Source organism: Paramacrobiotus metropolitanus, unplaced genomic scaffold (assembly GCF_019649055.1).
Source record: "Paramacrobiotus metropolitanus isolate TYO unplaced genomic scaffold, Prichtersi_v1.0 Parri_scaffold0000072, whole genome shotgun sequence".
NCBI classification, from domain to species: domain Eukaryota; kingdom Metazoa; phylum Tardigrada; class Eutardigrada; order Parachela; family Macrobiotidae; genus Paramacrobiotus; species Paramacrobiotus metropolitanus.
The window spans coordinates 377,485-402,009 of record NW_026570292.1 but is presented as its reverse complement, the minus strand read 5'-3'; the positions used below and the strand labels follow the sequence as shown (position 1 = coordinate 402,009).

The window sequence follows — 24,525 nt, the reverse complement described above, 5'->3', positions numbered from 1 at the left end:
CACCATGGAAGAAACAAACATGGAAGAAATTATGCACAACTGATAGGTATGTACAATCCCAGCTTTATGACTGACAGTGTCAACCGTTTGATCACCAGATTCTGTGTCTATAGCTTCATCTGGTAATATACTTGATTGTGGAAGAGGCTACTTTGAAAATAAATAAGACATCCGATGAGCGTTGCTTTGCATGTGGCATTCAAAGGCTGCGTGAAGACGTGCCGGCAATTGCATTGAGTAGGTCACGAAACATGTAGAAATTAAGGAGAAAGACATTCAATTACTGGATGAAACATGTACGCGGTTCCCCAGTGGTGCGAAGACATTGTGCGGATTATTGCAGTTGTATATCTTTGACGTAACAACCCGTCGGAAAGTGTATTGGAGAACTATTCCTTCTCTTGTTAACTAGAAGGGATTTTTTATTTAGATGTTGTGGAACCAGTCGCAGCTTTTTATAATTTACTTCAGAAAGTCCGAAACAGCACACTTACTGACACTTTTATTAATTAAGTACAGTATGTACTCGTACACGTTGGGTACGTTTATCAGTACGTACTTATTTGGTGATACTGCGTGTCTGTTCGTTGTTCCTATTATAACTTGCGATTTTCACTGCCCACCCACTGTAGAGTCGTTTTTTCAAGCGTACCTGTAACGCGTATTAGAATAATAGAATATACAAAATTAACTGTGGAAATCGTTTCAAATTACAAATGTGTGGCTTGGAAAAAGATCTGCTCCAGTTATCCCATTCTGCCTGCGCAATGCCCTGAAAATTTTATCGCTAACCATACGTACGTAATTGTACTGTACTAGTATTGTAAACGCGAAGCTTTTTGGGAAGGATGCACTGGGATAGCGATAATCAAAAAGCCTTGAAAAAGGAGCGCCAAAGGAGGTGATTTCGTCGATAAAAATTTAAAACCTTACATTAATAATCTTAGTGTCTTTCGATTCCGTATTCTCAGGTTTTGATTAATAATCTATTCTGTGAATTATTACATACGGTAGCAAACATCATTAATCAAGCATCAAATAATAATGTATTTATACCACCACCCGATCTGATTCCCTGGAATAGAATGCTGGCTTCCGTTCTTCGTAGCAGAAATCAAATAAGGAGTGCCGGTCTGACATTCACTTTGTGCCTTGTGGTATTTAAACCAAAGTAATGAGTGAGTTACCTGCAAAAATGTCGCATCATACCGACTGTTTTAGAAGCACAAAGCGAATCCGAGAAGCTCTTCTATGGTACCGGTAATACGAGAAATAATTAGATGCATTTTACAGATATTTTGCTCTTGTAATTACATAATTTTGTCTGTCTCGTTGGAATACAATACTCTTAAAGCAAGCATTTACGGAACCCTTGAACTCTGAATTTCAACAGAATGGCACAGAAATTTAAGGAACGTGCAGAGTTATAACTAAACTGTACTTTTATAGGCAGTCGTCACGGACGTGTCGTGGCGCCCGCAGCATGGACTCACTTGATGAACGTAAAGAAACTTTCTCGCACAACGTTTATTTACGAAATATCACAATTTTGGCTTAAGTGTAATAATAATATTGTTCGAAGTAACACATCCATACGTTCGCATTACTGGGCTATATTTTTAAACATGGAGAACTAGTGCGGTGCCATCTGTTACATAAACTGTACAGAGAACAAAAAATTCAATAACAGGTGGAAGGCGCTGCGGCAAAACTTGTCCGGTGTTGTTAAGTAATCAAAATTCATCTTATTTAACTGCTTACGTTGACCTTCTGACAAATGTGCCCGCCCCTTTGCGCAGAAAGTGACAACCGATGTCGATGATGCCGTGATCAAAGGTTTTATGGTGGTTTCTGTTTGGGCCAAAACGTGTTTGTGGACGGCATCCGAAATATTCTTGCATCCAATGGTGTCGTCACTATGTACAGCCACACCAATAGCACCCATTGTAGAAATGTTGTCATGAGAGAAAGCAAGCGCTCCCGCCGTACAGTTGACGGTTACGATGTAATGGGCAGGAGATATTAACAGGCAGTGCATCCATTCTCGTAACTGCATCCAGTTTACATGTGGCACGATTTCGGCAACGGCGGAGCTTCTATCGTAATCGGAAACCATGTTTTCGTCAACATAATGAAGAAAAACCGTAAAGTGTTCGTAGCAACTCGGAGTCAAATCGGTTTGGAATACCAGCTGACTAGCGCCGGATGTTGCCGGGTCCAGCGAACTGATCGTGATTTGTCCCTTTTGGCACTGCGCATGCACCGCTTTATCAGTAGAACGGTTTTGCAGAGAAGGACTGAATTGTTCGATCATCATGGTGTGGAGTTCGGAGAGTGTGTTAATACATATTGCGGTGCTGTCGCCGGTGAACACCACTAACGTACCCATCGCATTTTGCAAATCAGGTTGGGAAGACATAATCCGACCGCATTTCATCTCAATGACATTTATTTCGTGGCAGTTGAATGTTGAATTGAGTCCAGGATGCGCTGCAGTACTTTCTCCTTTTGGAACCGTTGTTATTGTAGTGCTTGATGTCGCCGTGCTGGTACTGGTAATGGTAGTCGTGCTAGTACGTATCGCACTGGTAGTGATTGGCTTATTAGTCGTCGAGGGAATCCGCGGTGCATCGCTTGTAGTTTGCCGCGTAGCGCCGGTTGTTGTAGTTAACCTGGTGGTACTGATTACGGTGGTAGTATTCACGTTACTGCTTATATTAAAAGTGTTAGCAAAGCGGCGCGGTGACTCGGTGGTAACTGATACATTCGTTACTTTAAAACCTGAAAGAACTGTAAATTAGTACCTCTTCACAATATCGAACGCTTGACCTTGCTTCATTTACAACAACTTACAACGTTCAAATGGGTTGGCCAATATGATGTTTACTGCAGTGGCTACACTATTAGTGTACGGAGTCGATTTGGGTCCACAGGAAAATCCGATAATGACCTTTTCGGACGTTTGTCTTATGGTGGTATCAATCATCCAGCGCATGAAATCTTCCATCGTGCAGCATGTGCATTCGTCCTTGACGTTCCATGGACTCGCACAGAAGTCATTGCCACGGAAATCATACAGTACTTTAGTCAAACCGTTCAGTTTGGTGTCGATGCTATGCAGCATCCAATCTGGTAGGAATTCTAAACGATTATAATCTAAGCGCAGATGACCGAGGGATATACGGAATGTGGGTCCGCTGTGGAGGAGAACCGCCAGTTTGGGATCCTGTTCTGTAAGCTCGAGGGACCTCTAACCACAAGCAGAATCAAATCAGTATAAAAAAGATTGCCGCGTTAAACGAACGACGATAATGTGCCATTGTCACTAAATTTCGTTGTACGTACGAATGCAGAATGAGGCTTGATGCAGGTATCTTGATTTTTTTTCTTGCATGAGTTTAATTAGAAAAAAGCGAAATTCTTTGAAAACATAACAACTCACTAGAGAATCTCGCAGTGGATGCAGAACACTCCAGTCAAATGTTTCCAAGGCATTGCGGCTTAGCCAAAGAGCGGTTAGTCCCGGTATACCGAAAGCCGGTTCTCTTTCCAGTAAACTTTCGAAGGCATCGACTCGGATACTGGTGATGTCGTTATTACTAAGTTCCAAAATCACAAGAGATCGAAACCCCATAAGAAAGGCGCGGTCGACGTAGCCGATCTTGGAGTATTTAATTACAAGCGTGGTGATATTATGTTTAACGTGCGTTAGAAATCGCTTGACCGGAATTCTTCCACCGTCAGCAGCTTTGAATCCCAATAGCCAGACAGCCGTTAAGTAGATTCTATACGGCAGCGGAGACATGTCATACTGCATGATGTTGCAGTAAATGCGAATCTCAGAGCCGGGACAATTTAGAGAAATACTTTTTATATCAGTAGGAATAGCGGAAGTCACAAAAGTGCTGGATATATACAGATTCCGGTCATCACACTGGAGTAGCCTTGGAGCCAGATGGTACCTACAAACATCTTTGGACAGATGGCCAAGAACTGGGCCGCGTAACTGCAGAAAAATCAGTGCGAGGCAAAACACTATTATGTACTGCATTGTAACGAGTGTAAATACAGATTTTGCTCTGCAAATTATTTAACAGTAAATAAATAATTTACTAGATATAAAATAAAATTGAACTGTTCTAAGAAAAGTACACAATCTTTAACTGACGTTAGCCTTGGCCAAACCACGTCACGTCTGAAACCGCATGATGTTGATATGATTTCATAGATACTTTGACAGGACTCATTTACTGTATGTTGCAACAGCGACTGCGAGTTGCTGCCGACACGACATAATATGTATTTTTGCGGATTTCCTGCTACGCAATTTCCTTATTTGTCGTGAAGTCATTTGACGTGTGCTAGCGTATAAATGCGCCAGGTGCTCCACCTTCAGCCGTTTGCTGCTTCCAATTACGCTCATTTTTGCAAAGCCAGAATGCCAGTTCAGTTGCGTTATTCTGTTATTGAGTGTCATCAATTAACTTAATAAATCATGAAACGATACCATTACAGTAAAGCCTAATGAAGCTGTGCTGATAGATTTGCTTTCTTCGCATAATGCGGATAACACCATTGCGCTGTCGTTTTACGTACAAAACAAATATTCCGCTACAGTACAAGTACATATTTTAATACTGTATTGCAAATTTACTACTAGCAAACACAATTTACAAGTGGCAAGTTAAGTGTCATCCGGTGATACGTACATGTGTGGTTAAATTACGCTTCACAACCGCAACACAAATTGCAAGAACTCATGAAAAGCACTGCGGCATGACCTATTCGGGCTGGAGAAATATTGTAGCTTTAATTTCGTTGACCTCCTTGCATTGCCATCTGAAATAAATAAGCGTCCTTTCTGACAAACAGCCACAATGGTATCCAGCTCCGGGGAAGTGACGGGCTGCACCACGGTCCGTTTGTCAGCCAACAGATATTCGTGAATCGTGCGAAATGTATCCCGACAATCGAAGCTGTGATCACTGCGAACCGCTACGCCGCTCGTACTTATAGCGGTGTCGTTACCATGCGAATAACCAAATATACCCGCTGTACAGTTTACACTGACCATAGGCCGGCGCGAACACACTTTGCTGTTAATCCAAGAAGTCAGTGAAAATTCTGGTGTCGCGGCAAGATTTTGAACGTTCCTATCTTGATCTCCAATTAGATTTTCATCAATATACGACAAAAACTGGGTAAATCGAGAATAGCAGCCAACCGCCAAATCAGTGCGGAAAACCAACTTATTGGCACCGCAACTATCCGGATTAAGCGCGTTGACGGCAGCCTGACCATGTTGGCAATGCACATCGATGGTCTCGTATTTCTCTGTGGTATTGGTTTGCGCTGGGATGTTCGATAATTCCAGTGCCATTGTGTGGAGATCGTACAGTTTGCTGACGCAAGGAAACGTTCCGTCGCTGGTGAAAACTGCGGTGGTACCTTCTGCGCGTTGCAAGTCCGACTGAGAGAGTTTCATACTACCAGCTGTGCAGTTGATTTCAATTGGTTTTGGTTCGGTGCATGGCGTACTAGTTGTTTTAATGGTGGGTACATTTGTCGTCGTCGCAGGAGGACGTGTGTGCGGCAGTGTCGCAGGTGCTTGCGTTGTGGAAAAACCTAAAACACCAAACTATTTTACGAACCAGTTTCGACAAGGTTTGCTAACTGGGCGCGCTCTTGCCCTTTAGATTCTGTATATAATCCATAAGAAAAAACGAGAAAACCTACTATGATTTGATATTTTTTCTTCTGCTTGGTTTATTAGCAGAAGTGTTGTAGTTGGTAAGTCGGACCAAACCAGAGACTTTTTTAAATCCGACATCTACACAAAGTCCGTTAAAAGCGTCAAACCGTTTGATGGACGGACAAAATTTCCAGCAAACTGTTTTTGGAACTCGTAATAGATTTTGCCGGTTTAACGGCAAAACTATCCAACCGACAGTTAATCCGTCCGGACGCTTTTGCTGATTGCAGAGGCATCTATAACCGGTGCTACCGTACTTACAATGTCCGAAGCGCTCAGCTAACGCCAGACCGTAAGCATCATTCCGGTACTCCGTTGATGCCGAGCCACAAGAAAATCGAATGTCCACCGGTACGGAAACGGTAGAGCCGACAGATTTCATCCAATGCATAAATTCCGCCACTTCACAACAAGCGCATTCACTGCGGCCACTTGACACGCAGAACGCATTGTTGTGGACAGAAATGTCGACACCGGTAGCCGCATCCGGGAATGTGTTGTTGGTCAGTATCCATGCAGGGACAAATTCCAGACCGTTATTCCATAAACTCAGTCTCGACAGCCATGTTCGAAAGGGCTTTCCGCTTTGCTGAAGTGCCCTAAGTTTTGGTGACTGATTTTGGAGGTTTAGTTGTTCCTAAAGGATTTTATATAGGTAGATTAATGGGACTTGTTTACTACCGAACAAAATGTCAAAAGTGTTCACAATATGATCCAGATTTTTCAAATTGTTTGTAAAAATGCTATTTTTTCCGATGCATATATGTGTTTACATATTATTTACCAAAGTGGATGCCAATGGTTCAATGCTGTTCCAATCGAACTGTTGTAGAGAATTTCCGGATAAGTCTAATCGTTTCAGAACGGGACCGGTCGGCATAGGATACGACAGGGTTTGAAAAGCGTCATGGCGGACGCTGGTTATATCATTATTGCTAAGATCCAACGTTATTAGAGAACGAAACCCCGTAAGGAAATCACGATCGACATAGTCGATTTTCGAGTAGCTAATGATGAGCACCGCAATGTTCTGCTTGACATTCGCCAGGAACTTGCCCACGGGGATCCTGCTGCCATCCACAGTGCGAAACCCTTCCAGATCGATGCGGTTAAGCCGAGGTCGATACGGTAGCGGGAGAAGTGTGTTGGACTCCATTGTATTACAGTAGTTTCGCGAGTAAAAATCGGGACAGGTGAGTTTGATGTATTCCACACCGACGGGAAGGAGATCCGCGGAAAACATGGATGGAAGTTGTAAATTGGCTTTTTCGCAGAATAACATCGCACTTGAATGATACTGGCAGGTTGAATGTGGCAGCTCCCCAAGAACATGCTTAAAACATAAAGATACAGCAATCAAAAACAACATTTCAATTTTCTTGAAAGACTGAGAATGATCGTGGTAGTGCAAGTTGTACGTTTCTTAATGTTTTGATTTGAAAACAGCTGCAACAACCTTTGAAAATATAGTTACTGGCTTCAATGACAGCTTACATGTTAGCGTTTTGGTCCACCGGATGTGCATTTTGATAGAAATCGAACTGCTCTACTGAACGAGCTTCTTATGTGAACAGATATTATCCTAAGATGGCAACGCATGATCGATCAAGTTAGCACAGACAACATCGTCCAAGCTGATGCACTGGTAACTGCTGTTCATACACCGTATAATTATGACAGTAGTTGCTGACCAAAGACCACTGCCACATTTTACCCAAATTGGATATTATTTGGGCGAGCTCTAGAGTACTACTGCGTATTGGGACGATAGTACGTCTAATAAATACTTTCTCTGTTATCTTCCGTAGATGATATCGGAAAAGTTCTTACTGTAAAACGGGAGTGAGCCGTCTACGAGTACTGGTTTTCTTGTTTTCTTGTTTCTTCAGATTTGGAAAAAATGCGAGTGTTAAGGTTGCTGATTTGGGAGACATCCGTTATTAGATGCTCATATTTTTTAGCTATTCTTCCTAGCTGAAATATTGAACAAACGCAAGCACTTTCCAAGCACTTACTCGTATGTAATATATGATAGATACTTACATGTACAGATGTACTTACTTATCACTTGTATGTATAATAGAAACCTACATTATGCCATGTATTACAAAAGTGTATAACACAGTACACAAACTCGTAGTTTTAACGGTGTTTGGTTACAAGTAATTCAGCAGGAGTTTACAACGCGCTGCAGTTTTCAGCATACAATAGCGTGCTTAGCGCCAGGTACGTATTTCCATTGCCACACCCTACTGTTTAATGGTGTCTTAATTATTACTTCATTGTTCTGATGCTGACTTGACCGGTACGTCCGTGATGCTTAGTCAAACATATGGCACATGAACAGGACTAGCGATGCTGCCAGAAAATGCGCTCTCCATTTGGACTTTTCGTCAGAAAAGAATTGGCACCAGTTGCTGTTTTGCTACGAGTAATTGGTTAGTGCCATCTTCCACTATTTCCTACCATTCCAAAATATTTATGTATCCACATTTATTCTCGTAATAGCAACATTGCAAATACTGAAAAGTGCCTTTGACGAAAGCGCGCGCACACACCCTTGAAGAAAGTGAGAAAAAAATGCGCTTTGTATTCCAAATGTACGTGGTAAGGAGTAACAACCCATAATGTTAGTTATTATGGATGCAATGACACCTGATTCGGCATAATCCATACGCAGTAGCCGCCACTTTTATGTCGTTTATGCCAAAATGCGCATCGAATTGCGAATTGGATACGTATTACGTAGACGTATTCATAAACGAACCACATCTTCCGGCAAAATACTAAGAAACTGCACTTCGGCAAATCGCAGGGAGTAAAGAGTACTGAAGACAAACGAGTAAAGACTATCCCTTTCGTTTTGGCTTGCCAGGCGTCGGACAAAACCTTTCCACGAAATGTTTGTTGTGACGCATTCATCCCACATGTACTCTCAGTAATTTATGGGTACATATGAAGTAAATGCCTGCTAACGAATGTGTCAAGTTGCATTGCCGTAAATTATAAACATATGACACCAGTTCAATGTCATGCTGCGCAGCCGCAGCAAACAAATTTCATTGGCTACAGTCACGTGACAATAACGCAGTCCTTGTTAGTACTTGTGACTGGGAGTACTTATAGCTTGTTAGTTGTTAGTTGTCAGATCGACCAGAATGACGACATAATAATTATGATACCAGTATAACAAAATTGTAGCTACACAGGGCAAAAATGAATTGCATAAGTAATTATAAGTTCGTTCAATCTAGTAAAGTATACTGGCTAATACAGTCTGTTTGTACCAAGTCCGTTGTTTGTAATTATTTGTACCGGCAACCAAGTGTTCTATAGTATAACATAGTGAACATACATTATACTGCAATTACGCATTGCAGTATTGCACATATTGTTGAGGATATTAGAATAAACAGTGTATGCTCTACAGAGCAAAGGAGTACTATGTACAGTGCGAAAACTAAGTATCGGCATGAGTCTCATAACGGCATAACGGACCTGTTAACGGTCTACAGTAAGATACGCCATGGGCAATATCTTAAAAAAATTTCATACTCGTATTGCAACAGTGGAATACGGAGCCATCAGATGGATGGCTGGCTGGCGGATTAATTTAGATCCGTTCAGCCAGCGCGCTTAATCTTACTTCATGCATGTTTTTATGACTTTTCTCTTTAAAAATTGGTAACAGAAAGCGTAGAATTTTTTGCTTGTTCTTCTGATATATGGCATTAAACATTGTGTTGATTCTGTAACATGTCGTCGACCAAAATGTCGCCCATAGAGTTTCACCATCTAAACATCCAGGGGCTGCCCTATGACAGCTATCATAAGCTTGATTTACTGTCAGATTATCTCTGCACTGATGATAATATTCCCAAATTCTTCGCTGTTACTGAAACTCATCTTCGTCCTTCGGATCCTGACCAACTATTTTTTATTCCTGGATACTGTTTGTTTCGTTGTGATCGTCCTAATATTCATGGTAAATCTCGTGGTGGTGGAATTTTGTGCCATGTTCCTCAGCATATAACGGCTGAGCGCGTCGAGCTGAAGTACCGTTCTAAGGGGTTTGAGTGTCTATGGCTAAAATTGTCTGTTTCACATCGGAAAATTATTATTGGTACTGTTTATCGTCAGCCAGATTCGACTTCCACTGAAACAAAAGCTTTGTTTAATCATTTGCGGGAAGTTTTACTAAAACATCCGGACTGCGATCATATTGTCATGGGTGACTTTAACATCGATTCCTCCCCTGGTTCGTCGAGCCCCTATGTTAAACTGTTCAGAGATTTTGTGGATGAATTTTCTTTCGAAGATAAGGTAATCGGATATACTCGGGTAGCTCAACGCCTGAGACAATCAGATAATACTTTATTTACATCGTCCAGCAAAATTGATGTAATTTTATGCAATCCTAAGATTTCTTATACATCGTGCCAGCCGTCAGATATAAGGTTTTCGGATCACAAGCTGTGCAAAACGGTCTCTGCATTTCAGTGTGCGCAACCGGAGCACAGAGTGGTTTATTATAGAGACTGGAAAGCGACTAGTAGTCAGTCTTTTAAGAGCCAAGTATTCGATTTTATGAAGCAGTATGTAAATTACGTGGATTATCCTGACGTTGACGAAGAAGTTTCGAATGTTGTTGGTGGTCTGGCTGATATAATTGAGAGGTGCTATCCGTTGCGATCGAAAAGAGCTTCAAACAGCAGCGCACCTTGGATTAACAGTCACATCAGACGTTTAATAAAAAATAAAAATCTCGCATACAAAAGAAGAAAAATGTCGAAAAGTGCTTCCGAGTATGAAAGTAATAATCGACAATTCAAAAATTTGAAACGAGATTTGTTTACTGCAATCAAGAACGCGAAACAGGATTATTTTGAAAAAAATGCGCAAAATTCTAAAGCGATGTGGCGCGAAATTAATCGCTTGCGGGGAAAGAAAAACCAAAGCGGTAATGTGGGCGTGGATTTGAATACATTGAATACGCATTTTGCTACAATGGGGGAGCATGGTGAACGGCACCCCGTAGCTGTCATCCCGAAGGAGGCTGACACGGCGACTTTCGAATTCGATCAGATTACCCCGGACCAGGTGGTTGACATGTTCGGCAAAATTCTTACTAAGAGGAAATGCGCGGGACCGAAAGGAATTCCCCATAGGCTCTTATCAGAAATTTCGCCCATACTTGTTGAACCCATGACCCATTTAATAAATCAGTGTTTCAAAAAAAGTATCTTTCCATCAATTTTTAAGATCGCGGATGTAATCGCATTGCCTAAATGCACTCATCCGGCAACAGCGGATGAATTTTGGCCAATATCGCTTTTATGTAACTTGTCGAAATTATTTGAAAAATGTGCCCAATTGCAACTGAACAAATTTTTGAAGAACGAAGGCATTCTTGCACCGAACCAGTCTGGTTTTCGAAACGGCCATTCTTGCGAGACGTTACTGTTGAAAGTGACGGAGGCATGGAAAAAGGCGGTTGATAACAAACAATGCGTTGCAGTAGTTTTTCTTGACTTAAAGCGAGCTTTTCCGTCAGTGTGCCACCTAACTATGCTGGAGAAACTTCGTGATATCGGAGCGAAAACTTCAGCGTTAACATGGTTTTATTCGTACCTGACCGGCCGCTCGCAACGCGTACACCATGGCAATAAATTTTCCTCTTGGGAAAACGTCATGGCCGGCGTTCCGCAAGGGTCCATACTTGGTCCTATTTTATTCACGATATATATCAACGAACTTTTGAAATTGCGATTACTAAATGTCCAGTTAGAAAGTTTTGCTGACGATACCATCTGCTATGCAGTTGCTAACTCGAAAACAGAAGCAGCAAAAATACTAACGGATGCACTACCGGACATCTGTGACTGGCTAAAAGCTAACCGTTTATATGTCAATGAAAAAAAATCGAAATTATTGATGGTAAGTTCAGCTCGCAACTGCGAAAGTAACGTTAACGTATCGCTGAACGGTCATCAGTTGCAACCAGAAAAGTCAGTGAAACACCTTGGAGTGATGCTGGATGAACATCTCAGTTGGACTGACCATGTTAAAAAGGTCCAAAAGAGTGTTCGGTACGGCATATCACTGTTAAATCGTGTGAAAGTTGGCCTGCCAACATCCCAACGCATTGCGCTTTTCTATGCCTTTGTCCAGTCTCATCTGGACTACTGCTCTACAGTGTGGAGCGGGGCATCTGTGCGCTTGCGGGACAAATTGGCCGCCATGCATCGTAGCGGCCTGCGAGCGGCTGCAAACTATTCTGGAATATCCACGGAATCGTTCATGACCAAGCACGGGATCCTTTCTCTGTTCACAAGATGGAGACAAAACGAAGCGACGTGGTTGTACAAAATCATGCATCCGGAAAAATTCCATGTGCCGCAGTACATCAGCGAGATGGTGGAATTTAAAGAGGAAGTGAAACCGTACAATCTTCGAAAAGGGAACCGGACCATAATCAAGGCGAAAGCAAAGAAAAAAGTTGGCGAAACAACCTTGGCTTGGAAGCTTAATAAAATGTGGAAATTTTTCGTGGATTCTAATTTTTCTGATATTTTTAGTGTTCGATCTGTTAATGCGTTTAAGCATGCGTTGCGCAGTGTAAATTTTGTTTAAGCGTGCTGGGAATTTCTCTGTGCAGTTACTGTTTGGCCAGGTTTAAAATCCCATGCTAGTATGTCACCCTAGCCGGAAATGGGCTACCTGCTCCACGAAGAAATAACAATAATAATAGTGTACTGCAGCTGGAATGTGTCGTTAATTATAATTATGTATTTTGTTTAAATCGTACAGGATTACGACACTGCGACCGTCTGGATCATACCGTCGGTGCGTCGCACATACCTGCAAGATTGTAAGAATGAACCTACCAGGCTACCACTCATTCACCGGATTACCAAAACTGCCGAATTGTGTACGGCCTCGGCCGCGTGCGGCAATCTACATCCAACACCTTAACAGTTAATCATGGCCAGCGCTTATTACCGTTTTTATCCCACCACAGATCGCTTCCTGTGCGTGCCCACCATCCTGACCGTTACCGTGCGGGTAAGTATCGCAGCTAAGTGGATTTCTGCGTATTTTTAGACCGATTCAACGCTAGCGTTGTTCACAAGGCGGACTGCCAAAACGACAAAAAAATCTCCATTGATCCTAGTTGACGCTGTAGTATTCGACTTCTGCAGTGCGGCGCAATTGCACTCGACATTTGCATTAGCACGGTGAAATCTCAGTAGATCGGGAGGTGGCCCAACTTGCCGGAAACAGAACAAAAGCTCCACGTTTTAATCGCAATTATCCCGGTGTTCTGATGCAGAATACTCGTGGCAGATGTCGTGCACCTTGCCCTTTACCTCGTGACTAAACCCTTCGTAGGATAGTATTTTGCCAGAAAGTTGGTTGAACCCTCGTTTTTTTTATAAAGCCACACAAACATGATGTAATACTTGTTTGAAGAAAAAATATGTCCACGCCAGCATTAAAGAATTCGCTCCTGTTTACTATCGATTCACGCGAGCGTAAAAAACTAATTAAGTGGTAAGTCGGTAGTTATCCGTAGGGGCAACGTAATATCACCTAGTAATCAAGCAGCATCTGCCCGCAGAGACCATTTCCCGGAATCCAGCAGGGATAGACAGCAATTGACGTAATTTGATGGTGACCATACGTACTTGACCTGTAATGAAATGTTTACGGTTATATGAACTCCATTCTGCACACCGTCACCTTGCTATTGCTTACAATGGACACATATATGCCGGTCACCGCCGTTAAATGACCGACCGGTGAATGAGCCAAATTTGATCGTGAACTATACCTCCGCGCAAATGAATTATAATGCTTTTCCCGGTTAAATAAAATTAATAATGCTGACTAGAAATGTCCAAAATGTGACGTGAATAATTTGTAAAACCGATGCTTATTTCTTCAGCAACGTTGATCTTCCCAAAGGGTGGCGGACGAAAGTTCGAGAAGACTCTATGGAAGGATTTTATATGAGTATGATTGCAGCAATTATCCACGCTTGACTTGTACTATTTTCCTGTTGATGAAGCTGTGACCGCTTAATAATAAAATGACGTAGTAGAATTCTCTTCGGTTCCTGATTATGTATTAGTTACGATGTTTTCCTCCATAGCCGTCGCGCCCTTGTTATTTTATCGCGCACGCGGCAAAATGTGTGTCTTCTTGTTTTATTTCGCTTAATGCCGTGACGCCGCCGCGGAATTCGGGATTATTTTGTTAACGCTCTGTGTATATACCGGAATAGTGAAAGTACAGCAGTTCTGTAAAAGGAAAAATCGTGTGGTTTTTTCTCTCTTAAACGGCCAGCCGGATGTTTCGCCTGATACAGCTTTCCAGTACCCGACTTCCCAATAATGGCATTTTACGAACTACAAGCAGCTGCAGGATGCGAAATCCAGCATAAACCTGCACGGGAACGCGCACCACTGGTGCGTAATTCCTATAACAGCAACTTTTCTTATGTTTTCTTAACAATTCCACCGTATGTTGTTTCGGGAACTACGTGAACTGAAAACGACAACTTCACAAACGCCATACAAACCTGCATGGAGAAATCAGCTTAAAACGGAAATAAAATCTTACAGCTGTTTCCCAGCACGCAGGGCGGAAACTATTCTCAGTCCCAACCGGTGTGCCGTTGCCGGCAACTCCAGTCTCTTGAATCTGCACCCAAGGATCTATCAACCGGCACGGCAGTTGTGTGCCGTATCCGGTCTCTCGTTATACCGGCAACATATGTGTATATAAAAGCTAACATTACGTCGTCATTAGAATCGACAGACGAAACTTACATTGTACACCTCTACCGGCATTTTAGTATTTTACACTCCACCCGGCATCTTTTACGCCTCAGTGCCTGCTTAAAGACAGTCCCCGCCGGCCATGACCGGCGCTAATCACTCGCGCCCGCGTCCCGCGACTTTCTCACCTTAACGCGCCACGTTGTACATATTTTGTGTGTGCTGATCAAATCGATGCGCACTCGTAATAACATAACATATATCTGGGTAAAGAAATGTACACATTCAATCTCCGGTGTTTCCTCTCCATTATCTTCATTACGGATTATGTTACGGCGATGAACATCACGATCATGGTGTACGGGATGTGGGCGCCGGGCTATCTGCAGAATCTTATCTTCACCGGGCCCGGATTTGATTTGGGGGTGCAGCGCGCCAATGCGTTGTACGGGGGGAATATCAGTATGGAGGTGGTGTATGTGGCCAAGCGCATGGGACCGGATTCCGACCCGGACGTTGTAAAGTTTTGCCCCGATATGCCGGCCAATTATTATCAGGTGGCCATGTACTATTATCGGCGGATGCTGCGCGATGACAACAGGATATTTGCCAACTTTTTTGCTGGTCAGTTACGCTTACCGTCACCAAATACTGTATAAAATTTTTTAATTTATAATTGAACAGCGTTATAAATGAGCGGCGGTATGATTTTCTTATCGAATACAGCTTTGCTCATCGAAATTTTCAAGCAGGGAATATAATGTTGCCAGAAATTATTTGTAAAATAATTTTCAGATATGTGCTGTGTTTACATTTCATCGATTTGGGAATACTATTGTATGGTTAATTCATTTTAAAGAGGCGCGACTGATTTTGCTAGCATTATCAGAAACGTTAACGTTTTGGTGTGTTTGATTTGAATGGCCAAAGATAAACCTTTTTTATGCAATACGTGGCAAAACTCTGGAAATAGCAACAATATGAATTGTTTCTGCTATAGCACGCATTCGTACTCCATTGACCGTAAGTCGCATAACTAAGGAAAACAAGGCCACTTTTGTGTGGCTAACAGGAAGCTGGCAGTCGGGAATCGATAGCGTTTACGTGCATTATATTACCTAACTTTACATTTCATTTCCGTGCGTATGACATTATCACATTACTGCACGCTTGTCTTATCCGTTCTTGGTTATTTGGCACCGATCGTCCCCGCTAATGCACGGATAATTTTCATGTTTGCAGGTGTTCGGGGTGTTTTTGCTTGCTCAGTTTACTTAAGAATTTTCATCTGTTTGATCTGTCATGAGGAGGATGGATGACAACACGAACTGAGAAACCTAAGAAACCAATGTTTACAATTACAAAACTTAAAATTTAGGATGCAAATGGAATGAATGATACGTATATATTTTTAAGTAGAGTAATTCTGGGACTGAATAAAAGTTTTTAATTAATTATTTCTATATGTTTACGAAACAACTTCTTTAGCAGTTTCAAAATTCATACATGTATGGAGGATTTAGTTTATCGAACATTATCCGAACAGTAATACTTCAGTATAGCTTTTGCACTTGCAAATAATTATTAAAAAAGCTGGCTTTTTCTGTATTATACTGATATATTTTACAAGTACATCTAGGTTACGTACAGATACTTCAAAATGAGGCTGCAGAGTGTACAAGTAGAAAGTTTTTCACCGCGCAGTTTGACATTTCGTTACTGGCTGTTGCTGTTTTTTGTTGTTGTAATGCTTATGAATCAACAAAAATACATGCTAAGATACTTTGCAGCTGCATGTTAATTAAGTTCTTTTGTGTAACACGGAGTAAAATTCACTGTGTTTGGACGTTTACCCCAGTTGTTAATTATTAAAAATTTGCTCGTAGGGTGTGATACCAATACGGTCCTGGCTGATTTTGGACGAGGTAGGTGTATGACCTTTGCACTTCCGGTAGGCACTGATTTGTAATGGAATACCGCGCAAAAAGCACAACTAAGGAAGCACGACACCATCACGGCCGCCATTCCGGCTACAACTCTCCGAAATCGTTGTTTTGCGTAAATTCTGCATGGCGTTAAAGGTTACCAGTCTCTGCTGTAAATCCTTTATACAGTAATTCATAAATTCATGGCAGTATCGAATTTAGTCGATTTTTTCTTTACTAAATGTTTCTATTTTAAACTTGAAAATTATGGTGATGTAAACTAGTGAAGCAAGAACTATTCCTTACCTACTTGTAATAATAATATTACAAGCTTGACCGACTTTATCTTTATATGTCCATTATATCTTGGTCGCTTTTCACTATGTATAAGATAGAGCGTGCGTTACCTGTCTGTATATCGATTTTTTTGCCGAAGTAAACACTGGCAGCAATGCGGAAGAAATTGAGGAATACAAGTAGCAATAAATTATTCATTTTATGCAAAAACGACACTTATCAAAGCCATCTTCCGTGACGAGGATACTAATCGCACTACACATTATAAGATAGAAATTTAATCTTGAACCCGTTACCGATCAATATTCGCACGACGGTGCCCATACGAAGTCAAATGCGCGTTACAGACCAAACATGTGTGCAAATGAGATGAACACCTATTTTTTATTTTGCGGCAAACTGTTCCCCGTTAATACAGATACAGCCTCACCTCGATGGCCGTTTGATTATTCTTAAGCTAATAACTCTTGAGCTAATAACGTTATTTTTATAATGTGGTGTTCACCGACATTTTATGTATTCTTGCAGAGTGGAATATGTTCACGATTTCTACGTAAGTGCTTGGTCATTCCATCCTTACTTCTATACCAACTGAATACATATGCCAGGATGCATAATGCCTGAAAGCTTAAGAGACCCGGCGGGGTGCCGTGAAAGGCGCCCTACCGGGACGTTTCTTTGGGTGTAATTGCGTAATTGGAAAAGCGTGTACATGCGTTGTGAACGGGACTGCTCTGATTGTCACCGGACAAACTTTCGGGCAGGGATTTGCCTAATAAAACTCGTCGCAGGTTTTTCACAGCCATGCTTTGGCAACACGATTACAAAGTACTTTGCGGAAGCTGACTGCTCACTCTGTGGGTGCGGGCTGGTCTAAATTTCCGGTATTCCTAGTACAATGGATGTTTTAATGGGAATTCTTGAGTCACCTCTGCACTTGGCGCTTCTTGAAGGGAGAAAACGGAATCATGTCAGGATGTCGTTAGTTAATATTTAACGACCTTTCAAGCGTCCGGCTCTAGCGATATGTATCGCTGTAGTCAGCGATGGATTTTTGCTACCATATGTGTTCAAGAACTTCATAAGGAAGATGTTCAGCTGCCGGAAAAAAGAACAAGCTCATTTTAGATCCGGCTAAACCACTATCTTGTCCCGTACGCTACATTGGCACTCCCATTGCAGATTGCTTGTTGGGTACATATCTGTACTTACAGGGATTAGACCTACTTTGCAGTCGGATGGGAGGAGTAGAGTTTACTTCTTCCTTACTGATAAGGTTTTGGATGGGTTGAGAAGATTAGGGAACAAAAGGGCACATACAGTATACCCTACTATGCCAGATTTTAATTCTGTGACCATTCACTACAAATCCGTTTAAAGGCGACGACTGCCAACTGATGTTTATGTTAACGACTGCCAACTAACGTTTATAGACTACGGGTGGACTTTGCTGAATACCGAAAACGCGCATAAAATACAGAAAAATTAATGTCGATTTCGTTTGATAAAGTACGTATAAAGCGTTCACAACACAAACCACATAAATGTTGTGTTAGCCGTTATACAATATTACTTTTATACACAATTAACTTTAAGGATTTTGCAGTGGTTCAATGCTGTCCAGTTTGCGCAGCCGTGAGCTTTTCCCTACCGCAGTTGCCTTTGGACCCTGGCAGTACCAGTATTTCGGTCTAGTCGTCTACCGTTTCATGCAGTTCTACAACTGGACCAGCGCCGTCCTCGTCTACGACACCTCTGGCGGTACGGTGTTCAATCTGCGCGCTGCCGAATCCATTATGCTGGAATTCCGTACGAACAACCAACACACCCTGGATATCCACCCGTACCCTCTCAATGTTACCGCCACCGCTGACTACTTCAGTGTGATCAAAGAAATAGCGGCCATATCGCGAGGTCTGTCAAGCTGAAACTTTTAACGCTAATGAAGAACGTCACCTAAATGCTGTCTATTGTAGTGATTTTCCTTTCGCTGCCCTCCAAAGATGCCGTTAAATTTCTGGTGAGTGACGAGTGATAATAGTGCGCTTGACGGCGCAGGAATAAAGTGCACCATATATGCCTGATTGGTGTTTTTGTTGTGTCAAATGCAGCGTGATTTCGCGGCATCTGGGGAGCCGGCACATGAATACGTAAGGCGACATTACTTATCACACATATAAGAGGAATTAAAAAGCTCCGGTTAATGCGTGGTTAATTTAGGCGCGCATCTTCTTGGATATCCCTGGATGGCAAACCAGCCCGCTGGAGCCATCATATAATGCCAAGAATATGACGAAGGTCTTTACTTGTGATTTGGTTTAATGCGCTTTAACTCTGGTTTAATTATGTTCTGGATGGTTGTTCCAGGAAGATAAACGCCTGCTGGAGCCGGTGATATTTTTGACAATTTGTTTTGATCATGAAGAAAGTCAGGTGGCGGATCTGAAGGATCAAATGATGAGTCTGTCAAAAAGCCGGTATAACGGGTCGTATCCTCCTGGTAACCGAGTAAGACGATTCTCTCCAACGCGTCATTATGCGGATAAACGGATTAATGACGATAGTTGCATGTTTTCTTAGCCTAATGAGTTCGTGATGACGGCGTACACATCTGTACTTCTCTACGCTCAAGTGAGTTTGCAGTTAGCAAAATACATCTAATTGGCAATAAGTAGGGTGTATATGCGAAACTTTGTTAGCTCTATTTTTTTGTATACAATGTACAAAGTAATATTATTACAAACAAATATTTGGTTTTGGTAATATATTAACTGCGTACAGGTTGTACAAGAACATTTAGACGCCGGACTGGATCCCAGCAATGGCACCTCGATAACAAAATCCATACTTAACCGAACCATGACGTTTCCCCGCGTAGGAAGCGTTTACGTGGATCAATATGGCGAGCGGCAGAATATTTTTTGTTTCTTATCTTACCAGCAAGATACTCGGTCCTACGAAGTAAGACGAAAACACGTCATCGTAGTAAACAGTTGACAAAAAACCCGCGTTGCAGAAATTCTTACTTTATGACGGAGCAACGACATCGTTGCATTACGTTCCCGATGCCCGCGTCAACTGGAGTACACCGGACAATAATCCACCACCAAATGTGCCATTGTGTGGCTATCGCAAGGATCGGCCACCTTGTGTAAGACAGGACTGTAAGTACGCCACGAAAAAGCCTGGAGTTATGTTCATAGAATTTCTCGTATGCCCAATTATTTTTGTACATTATGCTACTGGCAGTGTACTTTTATGGCTGTTTGGTTAAACAAACATGCCAGAAATCGCACACATCAAAGTCATCTGACAACTGTCGATATTGTCTTTGTTTGTGAGTACCGTGCAATTCCAGCACGCTACCGATTAAGCTAAACTAAGAATAGAAGTACCTAATAACACGGGAGTTTTTGTATCACCATTTACTTACGCCGCAGCTGCTTCTTGATTTCTGCTGGAGGAGCTCTTACTCTCGCAGTCGGCTTCGGTGCATAAACACTGCCTAATGTGTTCCTCCATACGCTTTCAGACTTGTCCACTGGAGCGTTAGCCGGCATCGTCGTCTCGGTAGTGCTAGTAATTATTCCGCTAGTTGGGTGTTTTTTCTGGTAAGGATTAAGGAGTGTTAATCTGGATATCGACGGAAAGGCCGCTGTAGCTACTTACGCAGAACGTGTATTTTAGGCGGGCGCAACACCTTGGCACGGCTGACGAATGGTGGAGACTCGATCCCAGCTGTCTCAGCAAACGTATTCACACCAGCAGCGCCAAGGCAAGTTTTGTATTTTCAGCGTTTGCTTGCACTGTAGAATATTATTATATCCAAGTAACAAAAGAAAACCAAATTGTAATTATTTTTCAGCAATTGTCGAAAGAGCAGCATACAAACATGTTTTACAAAGGCAAACCGGTATGGAGCAAAACCATTCCTATTCGGAGAAAGACATTTCTTCACACCACCAACACGGTCATCCCCATAACTCCCGGGTTCAGGCGGGTTCTTGTGGAGGTATGGTTACCAACTTATCACGAACTGCACCAGAGTGCTGTATATCGATTTTGAACACTGTACACAGGATGTACTGTAATGTATCAAGGATTGTTAAGAACCATAATTATCGCATTTTAAAAATTACCGGTTACAGCAATAGTTATTAAATGTGTAACTGCAGATACGGGCAGCCATGGATCGCAGCAACAACATCAATCCGCTTGTGGGCATTGAACTGCAGCCGTACTACATTATCTGCTATTCGGAGTTGTGTTCGCGCGGCAGTCTTCTAAACGTACTACAAGATATCCCGCTGGACTGGACGTTGCGCAGCTCTCTGATATCCGACATTATCGAGGTTACTATTGCGTAATAATATGATTGGCGTCGTAGATAACGTATTCCTGGTTATTATAACCGCAGGGCGTCTCCACTATCCATGCTTCCAAACTGCTAAGTCACGGACATCTTCAGCCGTCCAAATGTCTGGTGGATAATCGATTAACATTGAAAATCAGCGAAGTGGGCTTCCACCATATGCTGCGCGAACTGCACGTGGAAATCTCAGAGAATATCATTGCCGACCAGGCCACTTGGTTCGCGCCCGAAGTCCGCGCGGAACTGCGGAAGAATGCGTTGTATATCACACCGCCTTCAGCGGATATCTACGCTGTGGGGGAGTTAATGGACTGTATTCTGCAGGACCAAGATAAAGGTCACCGGTAATGCTTCTGTCGGGTAATGTGATACTTATTGTGTTTTCATACTGCAGAACCATTTGGCAATGGTCACGTGACAACTCTAGCCGATTCAAGCATTCCGTTGACTGCTCAGCAAGTTCTGACCACTGTCATCGAGTTGTGCCGCCACCCAGACCCGGCAAAACGGCCCACAATTGGGCAGATTGTTAAAAGCACTGATAAAGTGTTGAAGAATTCCGGGAAATTTCTGGATAAACTGTTCAGGCGACTGGAAGACTACGCTCAGCAGTTAGAACAAGCGGTAGCTTCGCGCACCCAAATGCTCAAACTGGAGACAGAACGATGCGACGCTTTACTGAGCGAAATGTTGCCGAGGTGAACCGTTGTATCTGTAAACAATCTGCACTTATTCGGCAAACCCGTTCTTCCGCTCCAAAGCAAAATCTATGTAGAAAATCATAAATTTATTGCAGGTACATCTTAATACAACTGCGGATTGGCCACATTATTCATCCGCAGATGTTTCAGTCCGTGACCTTTACCTTCACCTACGTCACGGGATTCGATGAATTTATTCGACGGTGTAACGATTCGCCGCTGGATATTGTTCTGTTCTTAGGAGCCATGTTTACTAATTTTGATCGTATTATTGGAAAATGTGATTGCTACAAAGTGGAAACAGTCAATGACAGCTGCCTGGTATGTAATGTGCCACAAAACCGGCGTGAACATTGATGCACAATAGCGTCGTTTGACAATGCAGGTAGCAAGCGGGCTTCCAATCGAAAACGAAGGTCAACATGTAGCCATAATAGCTCGGCTAACACTCGAACTGCGGAACGCGTTTCTTCATAGTTTAATGACCAATCAGCAGAGCCTTCAATGCGGCATTCACACCGGTAAATATTTCGTGCTTCAACTAATTTTTACATCAAAAGCACTACAATTACACCTGAAATAGAACCTCATTAATATCTTGATAAATTACTTAGTACGGAATTGAAGAATTCTAATATACCGTTATAGCGAAACACATTTTTTTCTGAAAAATTAATATGCGTGTTATGTTATCGCAGGACCGTGTGCTGCCGGTGTTATTGGGACTGCTCGACCGCGATATTGCGTGTACGTAAAAATGATCGATCGATGCAATTACCACTAACAAATTCCATAATATCCCCGTCTCGTATCGGCTTTTGATTTTGCTTATTTGCTGCACTTTAGTTTCGGAGACTCGGTCAATATGACCTCCAGATTGGCGTCATCAAGTCAATCTGGGAAAATTCATGTGAGTGGTGCGGCAGCAAAGATGCTCGAAGAGGATGGATCGTTCAAAATACACGAACGGGGGCTGACCTTCTTAAAGGTAAAACATGTGAACGATTGGCAATATGGCATACTCCCTTTTCCAGTGTTACGTAATTGTCTAGCCAACGACGTCAGTCGCAACCAATAACCGGATTTGAGTGTGCCGTGCTTGACTGGATTTTATCTTGCAGGGCATCGGTGATACGAAAACGTACTGGCTTGACACCTGACATTCTTCCTGTTTTACTTGTACTTCCATTATAATCATTTTTCAAACGTGGTTTCACAAGTGCTGCTTAAAAAGAAGAATATAACAGATTTCCTTTACGAAATTTGAATATCTTGCATTCTGTATCAGTATTTACTCCTTTTAATAATTTTAAACGTGTTTTACTGTAACCGCCATCATCAAAGTGTGTAACGACTTTATACTGCGATTTCGAGCTTCTAAACTGCAAAATTAATATCAACATTGCAATAACAAGTCAGGTATGCGGTACATGACTAACGTGAAGGCAGGAACAAGCAGTTTTCTTACATTCTTCAAACGGTATAACATTCTTCAAACGGTATTTCTTACATTCTTCAAACGGTTTACTTCTTGAAGTATACATGCACCATAGCGGTAAAGCTTGATGGTCACCTTAGCTTATTAACATTAAGTTTTTACACGGAACGCTTGCTGTAGCTTTTCGGGAGCGATAAGCGTATATTGGAGACATCCAATGCACGATAAGCGATAAGTAGGAACAGCATAGATAACGCATTGGCCGATAATTCTCCTGTGCTGAGAGCTTGATCGTGCATCTACAACCGCAATTTCATCACTTTGTCTTTAGAAATTTGTGATAATTCTTATCAAGCTTGCATGAAACAGTAAACGTCAAACAAAATGAATCATTAACACACGGAACCTGGTCTTTCATGTGCTGAGTAATTTCGCAGATACTTCCGCGAATTTGATCAGATGGTGTCTGATAACATATTTGTGGTACATATTAGCGAGTGATGCTTTTACTTACTCATGATACGCTGTCATCATCGTAATTGTTCATGTCAGTTAATATCGTCAAATGTGTCCGATAAAGGACAGACGTTAACGATGAGTCAAACGTTAATTGTCAAACGGTATGTCGACGCTATTTAAAGCTGCTACTAACTAGCCGGTTCATCATCATTTCCTTCTGCAACAAATTTCAATACAATTTTAACGACATTTCAAGCTCTCAACAAAGCGTAATTTCTAAAGCTTTATCTCGCTAGATATTTTGACGTTGCGAATTAAGTGCCTTTTGCCAAGATAGCCAGCACCATGTGGACTCGACTACGACAGATTGGTGGAATGGGGTCAGTTTGGGCCCGGCAATTACGCGGTCTGGATCGGGTGGTACAGTCGCAACAACGATTAATTGCATCACATTACCTGACGATCTCAGATTATTCTAACGTAAGTTTCGCTACGACCTGAAGCTGTGATAGCTTCCTCGAAAGACAGCTCCCAGTAAATTAAATTTCTACGGTGCGTTGTACAACAAATTCTTCATTTTCAATTTTCATTACAGGATGCAGTGGAGGTGGACAGCAACAGCTTTGATTTCAACCAAATCAAGAGAAAATTCGCTAATGTAAAGATGGTTCAACCGATTGTTCCCCAAGTCGTTCTGCCGACCTGGAAAACTTCCCAAGGAAGCCTGCTTAAACAGTGTCGAAAACAAGCGGAACTGGCCGGACAGACCATCGTGTACTTCTACTTCCTAGCAGCTGC

At 42.1% G+C, this 24,525-nt stretch overlaps 2 protein-coding genes across 2 annotated transcripts; one reads left to right on the top strand and one right to left on the bottom strand.

Moving 5' to 3' along the window:
- Positions 1-4,683: 4,683 nt before the first annotated feature.
- On the bottom strand, positions 4,684-7,209 carry LOC129594926 (uncharacterized). The gene is made up of 3 exons (XM_055491793.1): positions 6,537-7,209; positions 6,014-6,389; positions 4,684-5,625 (listed from the first exon to the last, which is right to left on the bottom strand). Exons 1-3 carry the CDS (start codon positions 7,119-7,121, stop codon positions 4,730-4,732), a joined length of 1,857 nt encoding a protein of 618 aa, XP_055347768.1. The 5' UTR covers positions 7,122-7,209; the 3' UTR covers positions 4,684-4,729.
- Positions 7,210-9,352: 2,143 nt separating this feature from the next.
- On the top strand, positions 9,353-23,210 carry LOC129594909 (atrial natriuretic peptide receptor 1-like). Its single transcript, XM_055491771.1, has 24 exons — positions 9,353-10,075; positions 12,563-12,817; positions 13,701-15,159; positions 16,422-16,460; positions 17,286-17,310; positions 18,364-18,671; positions 18,734-18,777; positions 18,869-18,907; positions 18,978-19,055; positions 19,125-19,265; positions 19,338-19,388; positions 19,539-19,718; positions 19,774-19,921; positions 20,290-20,368; positions 20,445-20,532; positions 20,623-20,769; positions 20,933-21,109; positions 21,175-21,466; positions 21,524-21,827; positions 21,926-22,151; positions 22,216-22,351; positions 22,529-22,577; positions 22,677-22,818; positions 22,952-23,210. The coding sequence occupies exons 3-24, from the start codon at positions 14,811-14,813 to the stop codon at positions 22,988-22,990; spliced, it is 3,081 nt and encodes a 1,026-aa protein (XP_055347746.1). The 5' UTR covers positions 9,353-10,075; positions 12,563-12,817; positions 13,701-14,810; the 3' UTR covers positions 22,991-23,210.
- Positions 23,211-24,525: the final 1,315 nt, after the last annotated feature.

Excerpts from the sequence above, each read along its gene's own strand:
- LOC129594909 (XM_055491771.1), top strand. The coding sequence starts at position 14,811 with ATGTACACATTCAATCTCCGGTGTTTCCTCTCCATTATCTTCATTACG. Across the intron at positions 18,908-18,977 it reads GGGAGCCGGCACATGAATAC|GCGCGCATCTTCTTGGATAT; the intron begins GTAAGGCGACAT and ends TGGTTAATTTAG. Across the intron at positions 19,389-19,538 it reads CTGTACTTCTCTACGCTCAA|GTTGTACAAGAACATTTAGA; the intron begins GTGAGTTTGCAG and ends AACTGCGTACAG.
- LOC129594926 (XM_055491793.1), bottom strand. The coding sequence starts at position 7,121 with ATGTTGTTTTTGATTGCTGTATCTTTATGTTTTAAGCATGTTCTTGGG. Across the intron at positions 6,390-6,536 it reads AACCATTGGCATCCACTTTG|GAACAACTAAACCTCCAAAA; the intron begins GTAAATAATATG and ends AAAATCCTTTAG. Across the intron at positions 5,626-6,013 it reads AGCTGAGCGCTTCGGACATT|GTTTTTCCACAACGCAAGCA; the intron begins GTAAGTACGGTA and ends TTGGTGTTTTAG.